Source organism: Myotis lucifugus, unplaced genomic scaffold (genome assembly GCF_000147115.1).
Source record: "Myotis lucifugus unplaced genomic scaffold, Myoluc2.0 scaffold_698, whole genome shotgun sequence".
NCBI lineage: Eukaryota > Metazoa > Chordata > Mammalia > Chiroptera > Vespertilionidae > Myotis > Myotis lucifugus.
Window position 1 is genome coordinate 186,573 of NW_005871746.1, and position 22,523 is coordinate 209,095.

Sequence of the window (22,523 nt, forward strand, 5' to 3'; positions counted from 1 at the left end):
CTTTTCTAAATGGCCACCATCCTATATAATAAAAGGCTAATAAGCAAATCGATCGAACGGCAGAACGACCTGTCGCTATGACGTGCACTGACCACCAGGGGGCAGACGCTCAATGCAGGAGCTTCCCCCTGGTGGTCAGTGCGCTCCCCCTGTGGGGAGCTCAGCCAGAAGCCGGGCTTACGGCTGGCGAGCCCAGTGGCCGTGGTGGGAGCCTCTCCCGCCTCCCTGGCAGTCGGACATTCCCCTGAGGGCTCCCGGACTGGGAGGGATGATCCCCCCGCCCCAGTGCAGGAATTTCATGCACTGGGCCTCTAGTATACTATAATTTCTTTAAAAACTTAGTGCCTCCAGGCTGTTTCCATTTACATCTGTTGGCCAAACCTTAAATACGTGGCCCCACCTAACTGACAGCCTAACTAGTCTATCTGTCTCCACTTTCAAATCCTCCTAGGTCACTGTCATTATAGTTATCAGTTCAAAGCTCAGGTTTAATTAAATTACTTTCTTGTCCCATAATGGTCAGTGAGTCCCTATTACTTACAGATTAAGTTCAAACCCTTTCACTTACTATGATACAAGTTTCCTCCATAACCACTTCACCTCGACCGCCCTCGTCTTTCCAACTTCTTTACTCCTCTCAACTGGCCATTTCCTGAACACACATGAGCTCTCAGTTCTCCCTCACTTCTCTCATAACAGACCCTCCACCAGGATGATCTTCCTAAAAGCCCATCAGCAACTTCTGAATCACATCACAGACTTCCAAACCTCTCCCCAATGAAATTTCTTTTATCAACTCAGATTTCATCATTTCTATGAAAAATAACCTACCCGTTCTTTGAATAGTCACTTTGTTATACTGCCTTACATTATAATAAATTGTACATGTTCTTATTTATAACTATATTCATCTTGCAGATTACATGTTACTCACCTTTACAGTCCTGGGAATCCAAGTCTCTGAGTCTTTACCTACCAGCCGCATAGCACATGCTTATCCAGTGGAATTGGGGTGTGAGCACTGGGTTTACGGAAGGAAAGAGAAAACCTCAGTCAGCTCTCTGTGGATAAAACCCTCATTTAAATGGGATTAAATGCTCTATCAACAACTAGTATCGTTCATTACATAATTGTCTCTAAGTCTGTATGTACTCATTTGGAATTGCTTTGAGTGAATTGTGTTAACATAAAAGTTTAATGTGGATTTGCATCAGGAAGAACAATTTGTAAGAGCTATTTTCAGCTCTAACAAGGAAGTGACAGTTTGAAAATTCGGGGAGAAGTATTGTAACTTATCTCAGTCAAACACTTGCTAGGTCATTTCGTTGTCACTTATGTTACTTTCTTTTTTAACTTCCAGGCCTATTCAGAAAAGATAAAAGAAACTTATAGTTTTGCTTGCTGCTAATTTTCTTGTGGCTAAGGTAGAAATGAAAATAGTTTCAATATTGAATTGTCTCTGTATTAAAATATTATAACATCTATTTCATATTAATCTTTTGTCCATGTTGGCCAATTTCATTAGCTCTTTATTAGGTTCAGGCAAGAAAATTATGGCTATCAAATTTGAAATAAATATTTGCAATTAAAAAAATTACTGCCTCATCATACTGCAAGATGCTGTCAGCAGATGGAAATAGGCCAAATTATACTTCTGATAGAGAATAGCATTAGATACAGATGAAACCATATGGGTTAAGGGAGAAATAAGGTTGATAGTAACAAGAAAAAAAATACTTAGATTCCTTTAATAAGGAATAAAGAATAATTTGTTTTTCTAACTTGGATTTTTTAGTGTGAATGGTTTCAAAGGTTGAACATCATTATAGTATAACAAGTAGTGGACTTAATATATGGGGTAGAAATTGGTCATATTTAAATTTTTTCTTTTCATAGATCTACAAATGATGTATGCAGATATTTATTTGAAATTCACAGTGTGAAATAGTAAAACTTACATGTGGGTAATGGAATCATCACTTCATCCTTAAGGTCTCTCGTATTAACGTCTTCTCGGGTCTTCAGAGACTAAATGGGAATGTGCTTGGGGCAAGATACAATTGAGGAAATGGGCTCATGTGTGAACTTACTTTTTGTGAAGTTAAATATTTCAGCTTTACTATTTGTATTTTTTTAATATATTTTATTGATTGTTTACAGAGAGGAAGGGAGAGGGATAGAGAGTCAGAAACATCAATGAGAGAGAAACATCGATCAGCTGCCTCCTGCACACCCCCCACTGGGGATGTGCCCGCAACCAAGGCACATACCCTTGACCGGATTTGAACCTGGGACCCTTTAGTCCGAAGACCGACGCTCTATCCACCGAGCCAAACCGGTCAGAGCTACTATTTGTATTTTTAAATTGCTATTAGTTGTAATATCTGTGTGGGACCTAACAGCAGTCAGCTTCTGTGTTCTAGGGTTTATAGAGAAAAACTTTATGATGTAAAGAAATAAACTCTCATCTAAACTCCCTCACCCCATTGTTTTCCCAGGGAGAGTGGTTGTATGGGGCAGAGGGTGGAGAGACAAGGTGGGAAGGAGGAGGGGAAGCTTTCAAGGAGCTAGCAGAGCCTGGGTTCTACTCCCAACCCATTTGTTTTTGAGCTGGGACTAAGCATTTGCATTTTTAAGTGCCTTTATTGAGTTATAATTGATTTTTAGTAAACTTCACATATCTGAAATATGTAAACTGATAAATTTTGATATGTTTATAACTATGAAGTCATCTCCACAGTCAGGATAATGAACATACCGATTGCCCTAAAAGTGTCCACTTTCCCCCCTTGTCATGCCCACTTTCTGCCATTCCTTGTACCCCTTCCCAGGTCATCACTTTCCTGCTATCACTATTTATTAATCGATATTTTCAGAGCTTTATGTCAGTGGAATAATGTAATCTTGGTGCGGCTTCTTTCACTCAAGCATACTTGTTTCACATTTCATTCATGTGGTTGTGTATTAGTTCATTCTTTTTTTTTGTCTTTAGGCCTATTCTGTTGTGTGCATGTAACACAGTATATTTATTCATCCATTCATTTGATGACATGTTTGAGTTTTTCCCAGGTCCTCTGTTACGAAGGCGCCATGAACATTTGTCTTTGTTTTGAACACATATTTTCATTTCTCTTGGGAAGACAGTGAGGTCACTTTTGTAGATAATATTGTCCAAGTCTCCTATGTTTTTGGTACTTGTTCTATCAGTCAACAGAGGGATATGGAAATATCTGAATATCACTGTGGAGCTATATTTGTATATGTATTTAGCTTACCATGGGGATTTATAAATTAATGATCCTGATCTATATTACTTGTAATACATATATCTAAGTTAGGTATCATCAACATTACATAAATTCTTTCTCTGTTTCCCTTATTGTAAAACTGGAGGCCCGGTGCACGAAATTCGTGCACTTGGGGGAGGTCCCTCAGTCCGGCCTGCACCCTCTCGAAGTCCAGGAGCCCTTGGGGGGTGTCTGACTGACGGCTTAGGCCCACAGAAAGTGGGCCTAAGCCTGCAGTTGGAGATCACACTGACCACCAGGAGGCAGCTGCCCCCTGGTGGTCAGTGCACATCATAGTGACGCGTCTGTCCCCTGGTGGTCAGTGCGCGTCATAGCGACTGGTCATTCCGCTGTCTGGTCGATTTGCATATTAGCCTTTTATTATATAGGATTATTATATAGGATGGTTTTCCTTCATTTTTAAGATATTTGATCTATAACTTTTGAATTTTTTGCATGCAAATGAAATTGACACTGTCATTAATAATAATACCTGTTATTTATACAACTTCACAGTTTCTCATACACAGCAGTCTGGTAAGGAAGGTAAGTCATGGATTACTGTACCATGTTATGAAATACAAAATGGGCTCTTGCTTTTAAGAAACTTTCAAGTCACACAGCTAGGGAGTGGTTGAGCTGTACTGGACCTGAGGTTTTATAATTCTAGAACAATGCTGTTCTGTATACTGTTGAGTGTGTGATTAGAATATAAAGAGTGAGATAACTACTGAACTTGCCGGTCAAGTGGTGACTCTTCATGCTGTTTGTTTTTAACTTTGCAGTCCATGGCAGAAGTTCTTGCTAAAAAGGAAGAGCTAGCAGATCGCCTAGAAAAGGCCAATGAAGAAGCCATTGCTAGTGCTATTGCTGAAGAGGAACAATTAACTAGAGAAATCGAAGCTGAAGAAAACAATGATATTAATATTGAAACTGACAACGACAGTGATTTTTCTGTGAGCCTTTAGAATTTTATAATTGTTCAAAAAAGTATATTCAAAAATAAAATTCTTACTGCCGGAAGGATCTAGAGTTCATCCAGTCCTATTTAAAATGACTTTTAAAATTATCTTCAATAACTGTATTATCATTCTGTGTGATTAAGACAAACAATAAATAATTGCAATTCTTAATTTAGCACTTTAACATTATTAAGAGTTTTTAGTACAATGCATTTGACAAGTTAGAAGTTATTTTCTTTTTACAAATCAAGAAATTGAATCTCAGAAAGTAAGAGCTTAGCATTACTCAGATTGTAATTGCAGAGGTTGAAGAAGAATATAAGGCATTTTACTGTTTTTATTTTAATAAAAAGCAAACGATACGCTGCTTCGCTGTCACTAAGTGCTCAGCAGACTCAAGTTGTTGATGAGAGGGATTTCTTTCCTTTTTAAAAAAATGTATTTTATTGATTTTTTACAGAGAGGAAGGGAGAGGGATAGAGAGTTAGAAACATCGATGAGAGAGAAACATTGATCAGCTGCCTCCTGCACACCCCCTACTGGGGATGTGCCCGAAACCAAGGTACATGCCCTTGACCTGAATCGAACCCGGGACCCTTGAGTCCGCAGGCTGATGCTCTATCCACTAAGCCAAACAGGTTAGGGCTCTTTTTTTTAAAATATACTTTTATTGACTTCAGAAAAGAAGGCAGAGGGAGAGAGAGAGAAATATCAATGATGAGAGAGAATCATTGATCAGCTGCCTCCTGCACGCCCCACACTGGGGATCGAGCCCACTACCCTGGCATGTGCCCTGACCAGGAATTAAACCATGACCTCCTGGTTCATAGGTCGATGCTCAACCACTGAGCCACGCCAGCTGGGCGAGAGGGATTTCTTAAAGAATAATCTTGAGCCCTTCTCATGTCTGATCTGAATATGTCAGGATGTATATAGTGCTAGTGCACTGTATTAGTATAGTATAGTGTATTAGAGTGTGTTATAATAGTACAGGCCAGGGGTCGGCAAACTCATTTTGTCAGCAGAGCCAAATATCAACAGTACAACGATTGAAATTTCTTTTGAGAGCCAGATTTTTTAAACTTAAACTATATAGGTAGGTACATTGTTATTAACTTAATTAGGGTACTCCTAAGGCTTAGGAAGAGCCACACTCAAGGGGCCAAAGAGCCGCATGTGGCTCGTGAGCCACAGTTTGCCGACCACGGGATAGGCCAATATGTTTCTTTTTATATATATATATATATATATATATATATATATATATATATATATATATATATCAGAGAGGAAGGGAGAGGGGGAGAGAGATAGAAACATTAATGATGAGAGAGAATCATAGATCGGCTGCCTCCTTCAGGCCCCCTACTGGGGATCGAGCTCACAACCTGGGCATGTGCCCTGACTGGAATTGAACCGTGACCTCCGGGTTCATAGGTCAATGCTTAACCACGCTGGCTGGGCCCAATATGTTTCTTTTAAATTCGCTTGATTTGTCTCTGCTATTAAATGACAAGTAGATTTGTCTTCCTCTTAAAGTGTTTACACTATGGCATTTTTAACTTGGTTATTATTGTGACCGTAAGAGGTATGTGCTTTATTCTAGTTTTGAGCTAGTTATTAGATGAAATGTACTAGCACAAGCTGGGAAAATTTCATATGCAGTTTACTTTCTAAGGTTATAATTGTGTTCAAATATTTGTTTTTGAATTTTCCTTATTACATTTTAGGCCAGCATGGGCAGTGGAAATGTATTTTTCTGTGGTATGTCTATGGACTGGAATGATGTCCTTGCGGATTATGAAGGTATTATGTGTGTGTGTGTGTGTGTGTGTGTGTGTGTGTGTGTTTTGTGTACAGGCAGAGGGGTCTAAAGTAGATGATCTTATTATACAAACTTCTGTGTAAAATAAAAAATATGGAGTAAGAATGCTGATGCCTTTTAAAAGTCTGTTCTGAATGTTAGTTTTATAGAACTATGTGCTTAAACAGTAACAGTGGTTTTCTTTTTCATGAACAGCTCGTGAATCTTGGCGCCAAAATACATCCTGGGGGGATATTGTAGAGGAGGAACCTGCAAGACCTCCAGGACATGGAATTCACATGCATGAGAAACTTTCCTCCCCATCTCGCAAAAGGTCTGGCCTCAGAAAATTTAAAATACTTCACAGGAGGGAAACTAGCCACTCTCGACTGTTAAACAGAGTTGCCGAATAACATTTTAAGGCACATGACTCAGGACAGTTCAGATTCTTTGAAAAGTACAGTGTTTTCCTGAAAAGTTAGACCGAAATTATTTTTGTGTACCTTTTGTATTTATTTTTAGAACTTTGAAGACAAAAGAAAATATTTTTGGTTTTATCATGTAAACATTCGTGTCGCCTGTTTATTTGCTTGTATTAATAGAACAATTGCAGAATCTAAGAAGAAACATGAAGAAAAACAGATGAAAGCACAGCAGCTAAGGGAAAAGTTACGTGAAGAGAAAACATTAAAGCTTCAGAAATTGTTAGAAAGGGTGAGTTTTTAATATTTAGGAAATTATGATAGCCTTAAATTGGTGGGCTTCTTTTCAAATTGAACTTTTCTTATGGTCTGAGAGAAGCTAAAAGAACTATAAAAACAATGAAATATTCTAGGAAACAAGGTGTTTATGTCAGTTGGATTACAGAAGGTTACCTGTAAAAAGAACTTTTAATTCCTAAATTAGCTGGTAAATTCTTGTTTTGCAGCATTGGCATGGATTATTTTTGCCATTTTCGTTGCAGGGTTTCCTTGGGGAGTCTTGTGCAAAGTGTAGAAGACTTGGTAGGACAGTTTTGAGCCTCATATTATAAAGTTTGAATAAGTGGGGCAGTAATGAGAATTATAGGCGAGATTCTTTTTTATCTTTAAATTCTTTATTAGTTAAGGAATTACAAATGTGTCCTCATCCCCCCCCCCCCATTAACCCCCATCCTCCCCCCCGCCCCCCACTCATACTCTCATCCCCCTGTTGTCCGTGTCCATTGGTTGGGCTTATATGCGTGCATACAAGTCCTTTGGTTGATCTCTTCCCCTTACCCCCACCCTCCCCTACTTTCCCTCTGGGGATTAATAGTCTGATTGCTGTTTCTCTGTCTTTGGATCTGACCCTGTTCATCAGTCTGTGTTGTTCTCTATATTCCACAAATGAGTGGAATCATGTGGTATTTATCTTTCTCTGACTGGCTTATTTCACTTAGCATAATGCTCTCCAGTTCCATCCATGCTGTTGCAAAAGGCAAGAGTTCCTTTTTTACCGCAGCGTAGTATTCCATTGTGTAGATGTACCACAGTTTTTTATATAGGCGAGATTCTTAAGAGTATTTAGAGCAGTGTTACTTCTGATCAGTGTGGCATAGTGGAAGGAACATGGACCCTAGTTGGCCAACCAGGCCAAATCCTGGTTTTGCTACATAAGATACGGTGCCTGGAGCAAGTTACTTTAACAATACCGGTTTCAGTTTGTTTATCTGTAAAGTGAAATTGTAATTATTAACCTGTTGTGGTGATTAAATGTGGCAAGTGTGTAAAACAGTAGCACGCTTCTAGGATAGCTGTTGGCTGTTGCTCAGTTTGTTGTTACCTGCATGTGGCAGATGTAGGTGAGGACTGTGTTAGTTATATTTTCTATGTAACAAATGCCCTCACAACTTGGCAGCCTACAACACACATTTATAGCTCACAGCCTCTGTGGTCATGGGAGGGGGGTGGCTTGCCTGGTGACTTCTGTTCAGAGTCTCTCACAAGGTGTAGTCACGCTGTCGGCTGGGGCAGCAGTCACTGGAGCTGACGGATCCACTTCCAGACTCCCCTGTGGTTATGGCAGCTTCAGGTCCTCTTATCAGCTGGCTGTAGACCTCAGTTCCTCACTTTCTTCATGACATGGCTGCCAGCTTCCCCCAGGAAAGTATCTGAGAGAGAGAGGAAGAAAGAGCAAGTAAGCTGCCAGAATGGAAGTTGCACTATTTTTTATAATCTTTTTCTCAATATATAATATAACCTCCACTTATTTGGAGATCAGTTCTTGAAATTGTACATTAGAGGTTCTCTGGTTTAATTTTCCCATCAATGTAGGTATCCCTTCCATTATTTTTATTGATAAATCCCACCTTGCATTTGCATAAAAGCTATTGTTTCAACACTGTTACATACATGCTCTCACTGATCACCATAGTAACTGTGGGAGGTACAGAGTTCAACAGGTACTGAGCCCGTTTTACAGATGTGAACACAGTGTAGGAGAGGCTCAGTGCTGCTCTGGGCTCCCCACCTTACTTAGGGCTCTAAGGGTCTGTCCTCTGGATTCTATCCATGCTGTTCCTGTGTCATACTTTTTTAGGTGTTTAAACACATAGTTATGTAGCTCATTCATGTTGAGCCAACATCTGATTTTCTATAATTTATTCTCATTGGTGCTGGATTAGATTTCCTAGAGCAGAGTCTTTTACTTTTTGATACTGTTCTAGGGATTTAAAGGAAACTGTTATGTCTATTTTTGTTCTTCTGGAGGCTCTTTTTCCTTCTTATGCAGATGAATGTAATTTTTCAGACTTCTCACCATTTTCCATTCTCAAGGATAAAATTACTTAATTGTCTTGAATTTGGTTACTAGAGACATTAGGTTTACGAGGCTAAAAAATACACACTGTTTTCATTTTAATGAAAGCTTACTCGTAGTGCAGTATAATGACAGCAGGTATTTCAATTGAGCCATGTCTAATGCACAGCTCTAAGATTTGTACCTGTATTGACTCAGTCTTGAAAACAAGCCAATGAGTTAGATTATGACTCGAGCGGGCTGTCTCTGTAGTCTGCTCCATTAACTCTTTTCACTTACAAGTACTAAACTGTTCATCAGTTTGCACTTCTGTTAAATGACTGTGTGCTGAAAGTGAGGATGTGGCACTTCACTGTATGCAGGAAAAAGATGTCCGGAAGTGGAAGGAAGAATTGCTAGATCAACGACGTAGGATGATGGAAGAGAAATTGCTTCATGCTGAGTTTAAGCGAGAAGTGCAATTACAAGCCATTGTTAAAAAAGCACAAGAGGAAGAAGCTAAGGTGAGTACATAAATCTTAGGTGCTTTGAGCATTGAATTAGTTACCCAAGTCCTTTTCAACAATTGTTATATAAAAAGCTAATGTTTATCAAATGTCTATTCTGTCCAGAATAACAGCATTTTACAGGCTCATTTTAAGCTTGTTAGGTGCAGTGTCTTGTCTTTATAATAATCCTATGATGTAGCCCTAGCCAGCTTGGCTCAGTGGATAAAGTGTTGGCCTGCAGACTGAAGGGTCACGGGTTTGATTCCGGTCAAGGGCATATGCCTGGGTTGCGGGCTCGATCCCCAGTAGGGGGCGTGCAGGAGGCAGCCAATCAATGATTCTCTCATCATTGATGTTTCTATCTCTCTCTCCCTCTCCCTTCCTCTTTGAAATCAATAAAAATATTTTTAAAAAATAATCCTATGATGTATATATATATTTTTTACAGCTTTATTAAGGTTTAATTGACAGACAATAGATAGCACATATGTAAAGCATCAGTTTGATGAGTTTTGACATGTATATATTCCTGCAACTATCATATCATAAAGATTATAAACAATTCCATCACCCTCAAAAGTTTCTTCATGCTTTCTTGTAATTCCTTCCTTCCTCCAACTGTTCCCATGCAATTTCTGACCTGCTTTTTGTCACTGTAGCTGTAAACATTTTCTAGAATTTTATATGAATGGGATCATGCAGTGTGTACTCTCTCTCCTCTGGTGTCTTTCACTCCGCATAGTGATTTTGATTTTATCCCTGCTGTTGTGTATATCAGTTACTTTTTCGTTGCTGAGAAGTATATACCACTGAATAGAATTACCATAATTTGTTAATTCAGCAGCTGTTGATGGACTTTTGTTTTCAGATATAACTGCATTGAATATTCATGTACCAATATTCATTCATGCAGATGTTTGCTTTTATTTTCTTGGGTAAATACCTGAGAATGGATCATGATAGGTTCATGTGTCCATGTTTAACTTCTTTTGTTGTTGTTAATCTTCACCTGAGAATGTTTTTTCCCATTGATTTTAAGAGAGACTATAAGGAGGGAGTGAGGGAGTGAGGGAGAGAGGGGGAGAGAGAGAGAGAGAGAGAGAGAGAGAGAGAGAGAGAAAGACTAATGTGAGAGAGACACATTGATTGGTGCCTCCTGCATGCTCCCCAACCAGGGCCAGGGATTGAACCTGCCATCCAGGTATGTGCCCTTGACTGGAAATCAATCTGTGTGTTTTTTAAAACATATTTGTATTGATGAGAGAGAGGGAGAGAGAGACAGAAACATCAATGATGAGAGAGAATCATGGATCGGCTGCTTCCTACATGCCCCTCTACTGGGGATCAAGCCCGCAACCTGGGCATGTGCCCTTGACTGGAATCAAAGCTGGGATCCTTCAGTCCGCAGGCCGACACTCTATCCACTGAGCGAAACCAGCTAGAGCCGGATCTGTGTTTTGCATATATTTTCTCTCAGTCTGTAGATTGCCTTTAAAAAAAAGTTTCTATTGGTTTTAAGAGCGAGAGAGAGGAAAGGAGAGGGAGAGAGAGATGGAAATATCAATGATGAGAGAGAATCATTGATCAGCTACCTCCTGCATGCCCCACACTAGGGATCGAGCCCTCAACCCGGGCATATGCCATGACCAGGAATCGAACCTTGACCTCCTGGTTCATAGGTCTATACTTAACCACTGAGCCACACCTTTTCATTTTTGTGACAGTACCTTTTGAAGTCTTACAAATTGATAAAATTCAAAATGTTGACATTTTTCTTCTATACTTGGTGAGTTTTACATCCTATTTTAAAAATCTTTACCTAAACCTAAGGTTACTAAGATTTTTTTCTCAAATTTCTTTCTAGAAGTTTTTAATTTTACAATGAGGTCTATATTCCATTTTGAGTTGTTTTTTGTATATGGTGAAGGCGAGGGTTAAGAAGAAATGTTACCATATGGATAACTAATGTTCCAGTACCAGTTGTTGAAAATCCTTTCCTTTGTATGTTGAATGGCCTTGCTGAAAGGCAGCTGCCGTGTGTGTGTGCGGGCTGGTTCTGACTGTCTGAGGGGCATTTGTAGTGACGGGTTCCTGGAGTCTTTGCTGCCGTCAAAGAGCGTAGCTCAGCCTTCACTTTCCCACTTCACGCCACCACTTCACTGTATTTTTCTAGCTTTAAAGAATGAAAACTTTGTCCTAGCCGGTTTTGCTCAGTGGATAGAGCACCTGCCTGTGGACTGAAGGATCCTGGGTTCGTTTCCACTGAAGGGCCTGTACCTCAGTTGCAGGCTCCGTCCTGGCCCGCAACCAATCGATGTGTGTCTCTCACATCGATGTTTCTCTCTGTCTTTCCCTCTCTCTTCTACTCTCTCTAAAAATCAATGGAAAAATATCCTCGAGTGAGGATTAAAAAAAAAAAAGAAAGGTTCAACCCCAACTGACTTTTTTCAGCTTTACTCATAAACACTGCTGTCAAGTTTTGCTGGACTCTTAAGAATCAGTAGGTATGAAGTTGAGGGTGCAGTGCGTACAGTTCAGTACCTTGTACCTAATTGTCATTCACTCAGTATAAGTCGAAGAAAAATGATTTGTTATTTAAGGTTTGTCCAAACTCCTTAGAACACATATATGTAACTGTTTTAATCTTAATGTAATTTGTATGGTTGCAGATTATAAGGATATTATGTAGAACTTTATAAGATGGTCTCTATGAGAATCCTAATTTATTTATTGACTTAAAATACTTTCTGTGGCAGAGTTTTATTTATTTTACATCAGTTCTTACTAAGGCCTGTGGATTTATTTTATAACTGTATTATTATCCATTTTTGAGGTAAATATTGAAGAAAACACTCATAGACTATTGCACTTTGGTTTTATGCCTTTACACTGGTTTATGTTATAAAGACGGTTAAGTTTATTTTTGTGGCATACCCTAGAATTAACTTTATTTGAAATTCACTTTTTTTAAACAAAGGTAAATGAAATTGCTTTCATAAATACCCTTGAAGCCCAGAATAAACGCCATGATGTCTTATCGAAGTTGAAGGAATATGAGCAGAGGCTTAACGAGTTACAGGAAGAGCGTCAGCGAAGACAGGAGGAAAAGCAAGCGCGTGACGAAGCTGTCCAGGTAGGATTTTATTTGGCAGCATCTGTGGGCACCTGCCGCATCTCAGGCATAAATGGCGGGGGGGGGGGGGGGGTGCCAGATTCTTTCTGAAGCTGCCGTAACATGTGCGTAACTGTGAAACCAAGTACCGTGGCGTCCAAGAGGGTTCAGAAGGCGTAGGAGTGAGGAGATACCTTTCTAATTCCTTTGCCATAGGTTTATGTTCTTTATTTGTAAGGATGTAGATTTACTTTATAAAGTCATGCTTCATTTATTAACACGTTTATGGAATCCCTCCCCTGTGCAAGATGCTTTCATGGAGTAGAAAGTTTCCCTCTGACCAAGGTCCTAAGCAGTGCATTCCCGTTACTTAAAAACCACAGCCATGGATACATGGAACATCCACATATACAATCTGTTAACTGCTTTCATGATGTTTTGGTATTTCTAGAACCATTTCTAAACACAGGGCTTTAGAAGTGATTAACCATAAAATACTTATTAGGTTCTTGTAGAATATGAATAACATAGTATCTGCTGAACATAGCATTTATTCTGATCATTATGTGTAACACTGGTAAATTACATGAAAACCAGATATCGCTGATGTTTGATTTTTGTTTCAATTCTGTGAAGCAAACTTACTGACACGCCAGGGATCTCCCTGGTTTTAATATATACGTTTATATCAAAGCTATGTCATTTTCGTTTTTCACATACATCTAACATCTTTGAAAACATTTCTGACATTAGGAACGAAAGAGAGCACTCGAGGCCGAACGGCAGGCCCGGGTGGAGGAACTGTTAATGAAGAGGAGAGAACAAGAAGCGCGGATTGAACAACAGAGGCAAGAGAAGGAGAAGGCCCGTGAGGACGCCGCCAGGGAAAGAGCGAGGTACCTGTTGTGGTTTGGTCCTGACAAACGTTTTGCAGTGGGTCAATGTTCAAATCAAGTCTTAAAGGCACTTGCTGTCGTGTAGATGTTTTTAGAAACAGTCCAAGTACAGAAATGTCAGTTTCCAGGCTTTATAGCATCATGTTAAAGTGAAAACCTTTTTAACCTTTCTGTTGGATGGAAAGCATGGTATTTCAAAAATGTTTTGGTTGCAAGAAATAGAGTTTGATTCTGGCTTGATTCAGCGAAGGGGGTTTTTAGGAGCACGTTGGGAGCACAGGTGGTAGGAGCTGAGAGGACCAGGCCTGGAGGTGGTCGGGGGTCGGAGGCCAGGCCACAGGAGCCACAGCATGGCCTTTTGGTAGCAACAGTCTGGTCAGCGTGCTGTCACTCTGATTGTGATAAGTGACCTTCGGCCATCCCTTTACTTTAAAATCAGTTGTTTAAGATTTAAAGACCCAGGAAAAGCATTTAATTGGCCAAGCCTAAGTCCCTTTTGGTTGGTATATACCTTGCTGACATGTGAATTTTTTTCTGACCTTTTAATTGTGTCAAATTTGGTGTATGTGAAAATGTACTGTCCAAGACTAATAACAAGGCTGAATAACTTTTTGCATACTTAGCAGCTACTAAAAAAGAGATTGTATTTCTATCTCAAACCATACAATAAAATCAACTCTCTGTGATTGTATTGTGAATACCCTATTGTTCTAGTACATGTTACTGAAAAATCAAAATTTTCCTACTGATCTAGAGAGCTTTCTGACATAAATCAAGTTTCCTTGGATGCATGGCTCTGTTTGTGGGCTCTGTCTTTTGAGCTGGTGGTTACTTTCTTTATCCTCTGATTTAATTATCAAAGCTTTGTAATAATTTTGGTATCTAATGCTGTTAGGACGGTCTTGGCCCTTTCACGTTTCTGTGTGACTATGATTTGTCTAGGTTGGTTCTCTTCATGATTGTTTTTCATCAGATTTGGAAAGTGTTTGGCCGTTATTTCTCCAGGTATTTATTTGCTCCTCTGAGTTTTAGTAGTTTCTCAGATTCCCCGTGGCTTTGATGAGCCTGACAGTTTTGAGAGTGGTCAGGTATTTTATACTGTTGCTCAGTGAGGATTCAATTGATGTGTTTCTGATGGTTAGATTAGGGTTATGGTTTCTGACAGTAGGACCACAGGGCTAAATGTACATTTCTATTCTTTTTTTAAAAAATATATTTTATTGATTTTTTACAGAGAGGAAGGGAGAGAGATAGAGAGTCAGAAACACCGATGAGAGAGAAACATCGATCAGCTGCCTCCTGCACACCCCCTACTGGGGATGTGCCTGCAACCAAGGTACATGCCCTTGACTGGAATTGAACCCACGACCCTTCCGTCCACAGGCCGATGCTCTATCCACTGAGCAAAACCAGTCAGGGCTAAATTTCTATTCTTAACATGTCAGAGGTTCATGCTGTCCGCTGGACTTACCTCGGAGTTTGTGAACCTTGGTCACCTGGTGAGGATGGGGTCAGGTTTCTTCCTTGTGTAGTAACTTTAAAATTTCCCCTCTGCTGTCCTCCTTGGAAGTGAGCCACTGAGCAGAGCCCACACCTGTCGAGAGAAGAATCACTGCAGAACTTATTTGCAGTCTGTCCTCTCCCATTCATTCATTCATTCATTCATTCATATGTCAGTGTGGACTTTTTATGTCTTTTTGTACTTTGAGTTACATGCTAGTATTCTGTTACTCATTTCTTGCTCACTTGTTCCACGTTGACACTGGGAGCTCTTCCGTTTGGCCCCTGTGTCCCCTGACGTCGTTCAGTGGTTTCTCGGCGCAGCCTTCCTCTCCGACGCACACGGCGCTCCAGACGCATCATGTTCTCCATGCGCCACCCCCAGAATCAGCCGCTTGTTCAAGGGTCCTCGTTCCTCTTATTGGAATGCTGTTCTAAACTCTTTCTTTTCTCTGTTGAGAGTCCCTGTTTGTTAAATCATTGTCATAATATTTTTCTTTATTTTGGCACACTTTTAATTATCTGAACATGTTTATAATAGCTGTTTTGCAGTCTCTGTCTGCTAACTCCAACATATGACTTCATTCAGAGAGTTTCGATTCACTGCTTTTTCCCAAGCATGGTCATGCTTTTTTGTATGTCTCATAATTTGTTTGGGATCGTTTCCTCCTATTCTCTGTGTGAGTTCATGCCTTTTCTATTCGTTTGTTGTGGTTTTACTGGCATATTTAAGTGACAGCCTTGGAGCTAATATTTAAACCTCTGCCTGGGTCCAGAAACCTATTTCATAACTAATAATTTCTGCTGCTTTCCAAGTACTTAATGAACAGTATGTCTGGGACTTAACAGGCACTTAGAAAAATAATTTTAAAAAACAATAACCCTTTAGAACAGTGGTCGCCAACAGGTGGTCCATGAGGTCCGAAAGGATGGCGACCGCTGGTGTAGAATGTAGAAGCCTGTGAGCCCTCACTGTATTGTTTAACCTGCGGTTTGTTCCTCCCCTGGGTGCGCACAGAGACAGGGAAGAACGACTGGCGGCTCTCACGGCTGCTCAGCAGGAGGCCATGGAGGAGCTGCAGAAGAAAATACAGCTCAAGGTGGGTTACGCGTCTGTCTGACTGCGAAAGCTTGGAGCTGCCATGGAGCATGAGATTACATTGTTATTTGTTGAATTAATTGTATAGAAAATTGAATTAATTTGTATGTCTGATCTTTCGATAATGAGAAATATGATTTCGCTACCATCATATTGGCCAGTTCAACTATCTGAAAACTAAATTTTATTAAGCAATCGAGGAAAAAAAATAACCACATTTTAACATTTCTTGTTTTTACTGAGCAGTGATTATTATAAACTAGAGGCCTGGTGCACGAATTCGTGCACGGGTGGGGTCCGGCCAGCCCACCCTGATCAGAGCCTGTCGGGGTGGGGCAGTCTTGTCTGGGGCGGGGCTGCCTGGGAGGAGCTGCGGGCGGTTGGCAGGTCGGACCTGCCCTCTGGTTGAACTCCTGGTCGAGGGGACAGTTTGCATATTAGCCTTTTATTATACAGGGTAGGATAGTTTCACTTGATTTTAGTGCTTAGGACTTGCATGTTTGTAGTTGGGAGACACGATAAACTTACATTTTCTAGAAAATCTTCACCATCAGTAGTGCAGCTTCCGGCGGTACGAATACTTCACATTCTGCCACAACTCTTCACATGTTGGCTCCTCACAGAGGTGGTAAATTCTGTATGTAGGACACCACACTTTGCTATTTGTGTAGTCCTAGAACTTTATCATTCATTTACATTTAATGCAGTAAATACTTACGGAGCCTGTGGTAGGCATGGGAATAGAGGTGAGTAAGACGTGACCATGAATTTCAAGAAACTCATACTCTAACGTGAGCTTCAGATGCCGAGCACACAACTTCCATGTGGACGAAGGTTACACAGAGTGCTGCTGAGGTACAGAGGGGGTACTCAGTCCAATACGAAGGGTGAGGGGAAGTAATCCTAGAGAGTAATTCCTGAGCTGAATCTTAAAAGAAAAATGAGTTACATGTGTAGGAGAATGGATAGTTAGATGGGATGCCATTTCAGCCTCATGAAACAGTGTGAGGGGGGAGTCAGAAGTTGGAAGTAGTGTAATTTAGCTTGTTTGTTTTGTTCTCTGGGAAGTCACTGGAGGTGTAGGACAGTTAGCAGTGTAGTTGATGTGGACAGAGGCCTGATGTGCTGACGATCAGCTTGGTCCTTACCTGTGGGTCAGCGTTTCCCACAGGGCGTTCCAGGAAGTGCTTCTCGGAGGTGTGCTGTGTGTAATGAGTGTGTCAAATGTTGTTTATTGAGTCATAGCTCACAGACAGTGACATACTACAGGCTACATAAAGTCAATTTTAAAAACCTTTTTAGCTTTCACTTCCTATTTTCCCAGTTTATTTGACCATGGAACCTCTTCCACAAAGCACTTACTAAGATCCCATGTAGCTCCATGGAGCACATTTAGGAAATGTAACTGTACATGGAGATATTAAAGGTCTTTATGTAAATTCTTGTTCTCAGTGTTCACATTAACATTGAATTATGACATTCTGCTGTTATTTTAGAAGGCTTAATAGAAATATTTTTTCAAGTTATCAGTATAATTTGAGTAATTTTTTATATTCTCACACTCTGACTTCATCTGCAGCATGATGAAAGCATTAGAAGGCACATGGAACAGATTGAACAAAGAAAAGAAAAAGCTGCTGAGTTGAGCAGTGGACGACATGCAAATACTGACTATGCTCCCAAACTGACCCCTTATGAGAGAAAGAAGCAGTGTTCTCTGTGCAATGTCCTGGTGGGTTGTCATTATCGATATTATGAAGAGATACCTTATTACTAGAGTTTAAAGTATGAAAATGTACTCTCCCTCGTTTTTTTTCTTCACTTTTTTAAAAAATTAAATATTTATTATGCAGATTATTACAGTTGTTCCTCTTTTTTCCCCCCATAGCTCCCCTCCACCCGATTCCCACCCCACCCTCTGCCTTTAGCCCCCCACCCACTGTCCTCATCCATAGGTGTACGATTTTTTTCCAGTCTCTTCCCATACCCCCCACACCCCTTTCCCCCCCGAGAATAGTCAGTGCCCTCCCTTTCTATGCCCCTGATTCTATTATAATCACCAGTTTATTCTGTTCATCAGATTATTCACTTGATTTTTAGATTCACTTGTTGATAGATATGTATTTGTTGTTCATAATTTGTATCTTTACCTTTTTCTTCTTCTTCCTCTTCTTAAAGGATACCTTTCAGCATTTCGTATTATACTGGTTTGGTGGTGATGAACTCCTTTAGCTTTTCCTTATCTGTGAAGCTCTTTATCTGACCTTCAATTCTGAATGATAGCTTTGCTGGGTAAAGTAACCTTGGTTGTAGGTTCTTGCTATTCATCACTTTGAATATTTCTTGCCATTCCCTTCTGGCCTGCATAGTTTCTGTTGAGAAATCAGCTGACAGTCGTATGGGTACTCCCTTGTAGGTAACTGACTGTTTTTCTCTTGCTGCTTTTAAGAGTCTCTCTTTGTCTTTTGCTCTTGGCATTTTAATTATGATGTGTCTTGGTGTGGTCCTCTTTGGATTCCTTTAGTTTGGGGTTCTCTGCGCTTCCTGGACCTGTAAGTCTATTTCTTTCACCAGGTAGGGGAAGTTTTCTGTCATTATTTCTTGAAATAGGTTTTCAATATCTTGCTCTCTCTCTTCTTCTGGCACCCTTATAATTCGGATGTTGGTACACTTAAAATTGTCCCAGAGGCTCCTTACACTATCTTCATATTTTTGGATTCTTTTTTCTTTTTGTTTTTCCGGTTGGCTGTTTTTTGCTTCTTCGTATTTCAAATCTTTGACTTGATTCTTGGGATCCTCTAGTCTGTTGTTGGATCTCTGTATAATATTCTTTATTTCAGTCAGTGTATGCTTAATTTCTAGTTGGTCCTTTTTCATATCCTCGAGGGTCTCACTAGATTTATGGAGGGTCTCACTAAATTTATCGGCGGTTTCTAGAAGATTATTGAGTAACTTATAACCGTGGTTTTGAACTCTGTATCCAGTAGTTTGCTTTCCTCCATTTCTGTCATTTGTGTCCTGTTTCTTTGTCTCCGCATTTTTTATGCTTCCCTGTGTTGATAGAGTGGCTTTGTGTGCTAGGTGTCCTATAGGGCCCAGTGGCTCAGCCTCGCCAATTACCTGAGGTGGACACTCTTGGTGCACCCCCTTGTGGGCTGTGTGCACAGTCTTGTAGTTAAGCCTTGATTGTTGTAGGTATCACTGGGAGGAATTGACCTCCAGGCCAATTGGCTGTGAGAATCAGCTGTGTCTGCAGTGGGAGAACTTCTGTGCTGGAGACACCCTTCTGGGGCAAGACTTGCTTCAGTGGGGCTTTGGTGCTCACTGAGTCTGCCCCCTGAGTGTGTCCCTTGTGAATCTAAGGAGTTGTAATCTGGATGGTCCCACTCTGACCACTGGGTACACTGGCTCTTGGATCTCTAAGGAGGTGCTAATTTAGCCTCTGCCTGAGGCCACCCAGCAGGAGCTACGGAGAGATCTGCATATTCCTCTTCTTTGTTTGGGGTTTGGAGGTGCCCAGATGAGGCCCAGCTGTGAAACAATGCAAGCTGCTGTGGGGACTTGGGCCTTCTTTTGGATGTTCTGGGTCTGTCTGGCCCAGCTGCAGTTTGTTAGGTAATTTTAGATTGCAAAGGGCCATGCCATTCATATGCAAAAGCCTCTGCTGCAGCTTGGGTGGGGCGGGGTCTCAGAGGATCAACAGGGTGGAGCAAACAGCTATGGCTGATCCTCAGCCCTGCCCTAAGAGGCCCCGGGTCTCAGTGTTCCTCGGTAATCACTGCAAGCACCTCCGAGAGAAAGCCACCCTCGAGTTCCGCCCGATGCCAGACAGTCCAGTTTCTCCCCGTATGAGTCCCCAGAGACTCGCCCGGAACTGGAGTTCAGAGCAGTCGGGAGCTTGAGACTCCCTCTCGATTGTAAAAGAAAACCGTGTCCTCAGTTGCCAGCCCTTTCCACGTGCGCCTTCGTACCTCTGCACTTTACTTCCGTACCTCCTCTGCGTCTCGGTGTGCTTTTCTCTTTCCTTCTAGTTGTGGACTTTCCACTCAGCCAGCCTTCCTGTGGTTCTGGATGATGTCCATTTTGTCTTTTAGTTGTATTTTTGAAGTAGTTGTGCGAGGCAGCAATTTCCAGTGTTTACCTCTGCCGCCATCTTGGTTTCTCCCCCTACTCTCCCTGTTTTTTAAAACTCACACAAAGGCATCTGCTGAATACCATGAATTTCTTTCCTCGTTTTTACGCAAAGTGAGTAGTACAACATAGGGTGAGCACTTGGGAGCAGGAGTGCAGCGTGCCGAAGCAGCCGGAGTGGAAGGGTACCTGCGTAGTGTTCCACGGCACTGTGTTTGGGTGTTGGTACGAAAAAAGAAAAGGGATGTCTTGGGTGCTGAAACTTGAACTTTGATACCTAGGGGAAGTGATGCCCTGTTGAAGTTGGCTGTAATGGGATGCCTTTTTTGACCATGTCTATTCCAGAGGAGTCCTGAGAATTCTAAAGAAAACATTTGTAAGCCTAGTATGTAAATGCTAGAGTGATCTCAACTCGCGTATAGTCTACTGAGTTGACTGTGTAACATTAAAAATAGACGAAAGTCTAGGTTAATGACATTGCCTTGATTTTGTGCTTGTAGATCTCTTCGGAGGTGTATCTGTTCAGCCACATTAAGGGAAGGAAGCACCAGCAAGCCGTGCGAGAGAGCAGCAGCATCCAAGGGAGAGAGCTCTCGGATGAGGAAGTGGTGAGCTCCACTTTTCATTTACACACCTTTCTACTACGAAGGCCATGTTCTGTGTCGTTCTGTGATTATTTAAAACTATATTAACACTTAATAACTACTGTCATAGTATACAAATGTGTTATTTTAGTGTACATATTAACACAAAACATAAAAATAAGAATTTAATACTGTTTTTAATATAATTCTAGTATAAAATTGTGGTGTTTTTATATTTTAACTAGAGGCCCGATGCACAAAATTCATTCAAGGGGCTCGGCCCTCACAGCCCCGGCTGCCTCAGCCCTCACAGCCTTGGCTTTGTCTGGAAGGTCGTCCGGACTATCATTCAGCTGTTCGGCCATTTAGTTGATTTGCATATTACGCTTTTATTATTATAGATAATATAAGAAAAGAATTATTAGTGATGCTCTACATTTCTTGGAAAACAGTTGACAATAAAAATTTCAGCCCTATGCCCTGACCAGTTTGGCTAAGTGGCTAGAGCGTCGGCCTGTGGACTGAAGGGTCCCAGGTTCGATTCCATTCAAGGGCATGTACCTTGGTTGCGGGCACATCCCCAGTAGGGGGTGTGCAGGAGGCAGCTGACGGATGTTTCTAACTCTCTATCCTCTCCCTTCTTCTCTGTAAAAAATCTTCTCTGTAAAAAATCAATAAAATATATTTTAAAAAAAATTTCAGCCCTAGCCAGTTTGGCTTAGTGGATAGAGTGTCGAGGGTTTGATTCTGGTCAAGGGCTCATGCCTGGGTTGCATGCTTGATCCCCAGTGGAAAGCATGCAGGAGGCAGCCAATCAGTGATTCTCTCTCATCATTGATGTTTCTATCTCTCTCTCCCTCTTCCTTCCTCTCTCAAAACAATTTTTTTTCGTATAAAACTGTGCGATTTATATGATAGTATCTACACTAATAAAAGAGAAACATGCAAATTGGTGTCACTCTGCTACACCCACCAGCCAGTCATGATGAGTATGCAAAGTAACATAACAAAGATGGCGGTTAATTTGCATATGCAGGCATGGAGCAAAGACTGAAGGCTCCGGCTGGAATGAAGACTGAAGAGGCTTGGCTTGGCTTCTTTGCTGCAGCCACAGTAGGGAATCCAAGCCTCGCTGAGGCCAGATGGGAGAAGCCAAGCCTCACTGCGGCCGGACGGGAGAAGCCTAGCCTCGAGGCTTGGCTTCTCCGCTGCGGCCAGACCAAAGGCCTGGGTCCCAGGTGCCAATGGAAAACCGGTGCCGGCAGCCAGGGGAAGGAAGGCCTATTGTGGGAATCTTTGTGCAACAGGCTTCTAGTATATAATAATATCCTAATTAAATGATAGTATATGATTTAGAAATTTTGGAAAATGCATTATTTATTTACCTATAATTATTATTGCCCTGGAATTTAGATTTATGTAAGCATTTTAATAAATAATTTCTCCCTACTATTACTGAGACATGGGTGGCATTGCTAATCTTTGAATTTCTAGGGGTTTTTTTAGTTGTTGTTGTTATAACAAATTCCCAAAGATGAAAAGTTCATGTTTGTCTTGCATCTCTCTATCTCTCTTTTTTTAAAAATATATTTTATTGATTTTTACAGAGAGTAAGGGAGAGGGATAGAGAGTTAGAAACATTGATCAGCTACCTCCTGCACATTCCCCACTGGGGATGTGCCCACAACCAGGGTACATGCCCTTGACCAGAATCAAACCCGGGACCCTTGAGTCCGCAGGCCAACGCTCTATCCACTGAGCCACACCAGTTAGAGCTGTCTTGCATCTCTTAATGTTATTGTGGTTCTTTGAGGGCCATAATTGATGTAGGTGCACATGTATGTTTAACCCTTTTCTTGAAGTGAAAGCATGTATTAGAGTA

The 22,523-nt window shown here is 41.0% G+C and overlaps 1 protein-coding gene across 4 annotated transcripts in view; it reads left to right on the forward strand.

The window, feature by feature from the left end:
• The window catches only part of SCAPER (S-phase cyclin A associated protein in the ER), a 154,107-nt gene that overhangs the window by 28,604 nt on the left and 102,980 nt on the right, over positions 1 to 22,523 (forward strand). For all 4 annotated transcript variants that reach the window (XR_002826915.1, XM_014447709.2, XM_023746575.1 and 1 more), the window contains exons 10-19: positions 4,073 to 4,243; positions 5,980 to 6,055; positions 6,270 to 6,387; positions 6,656 to 6,767; positions 9,194 to 9,334; positions 12,297 to 12,452; positions 13,185 to 13,327; positions 15,846 to 15,927; positions 17,506 to 17,658; positions 20,558 to 20,665. Coding sequence is in view for 3 of the 4 variants with exons in the window: in XM_014447709.2 (XP_014303195.1) it covers positions 4,073 to 4,243; positions 5,980 to 6,055; positions 6,270 to 6,387; positions 6,656 to 6,767; positions 9,194 to 9,334; positions 12,297 to 12,452; positions 13,185 to 13,327; positions 15,846 to 15,927; positions 17,506 to 17,658; positions 20,558 to 20,665 (1,260 nt within the window). In the remaining variant the exon portion in view is untranslated. The remainder of the gene's footprint in view (positions 1 to 4,072; positions 4,244 to 5,979; positions 6,056 to 6,269; positions 6,388 to 6,655; positions 6,768 to 9,193; positions 9,335 to 12,296; positions 12,453 to 13,184; positions 13,328 to 15,845; positions 15,928 to 17,505; positions 17,659 to 20,557; positions 20,666 to 22,523) is intronic.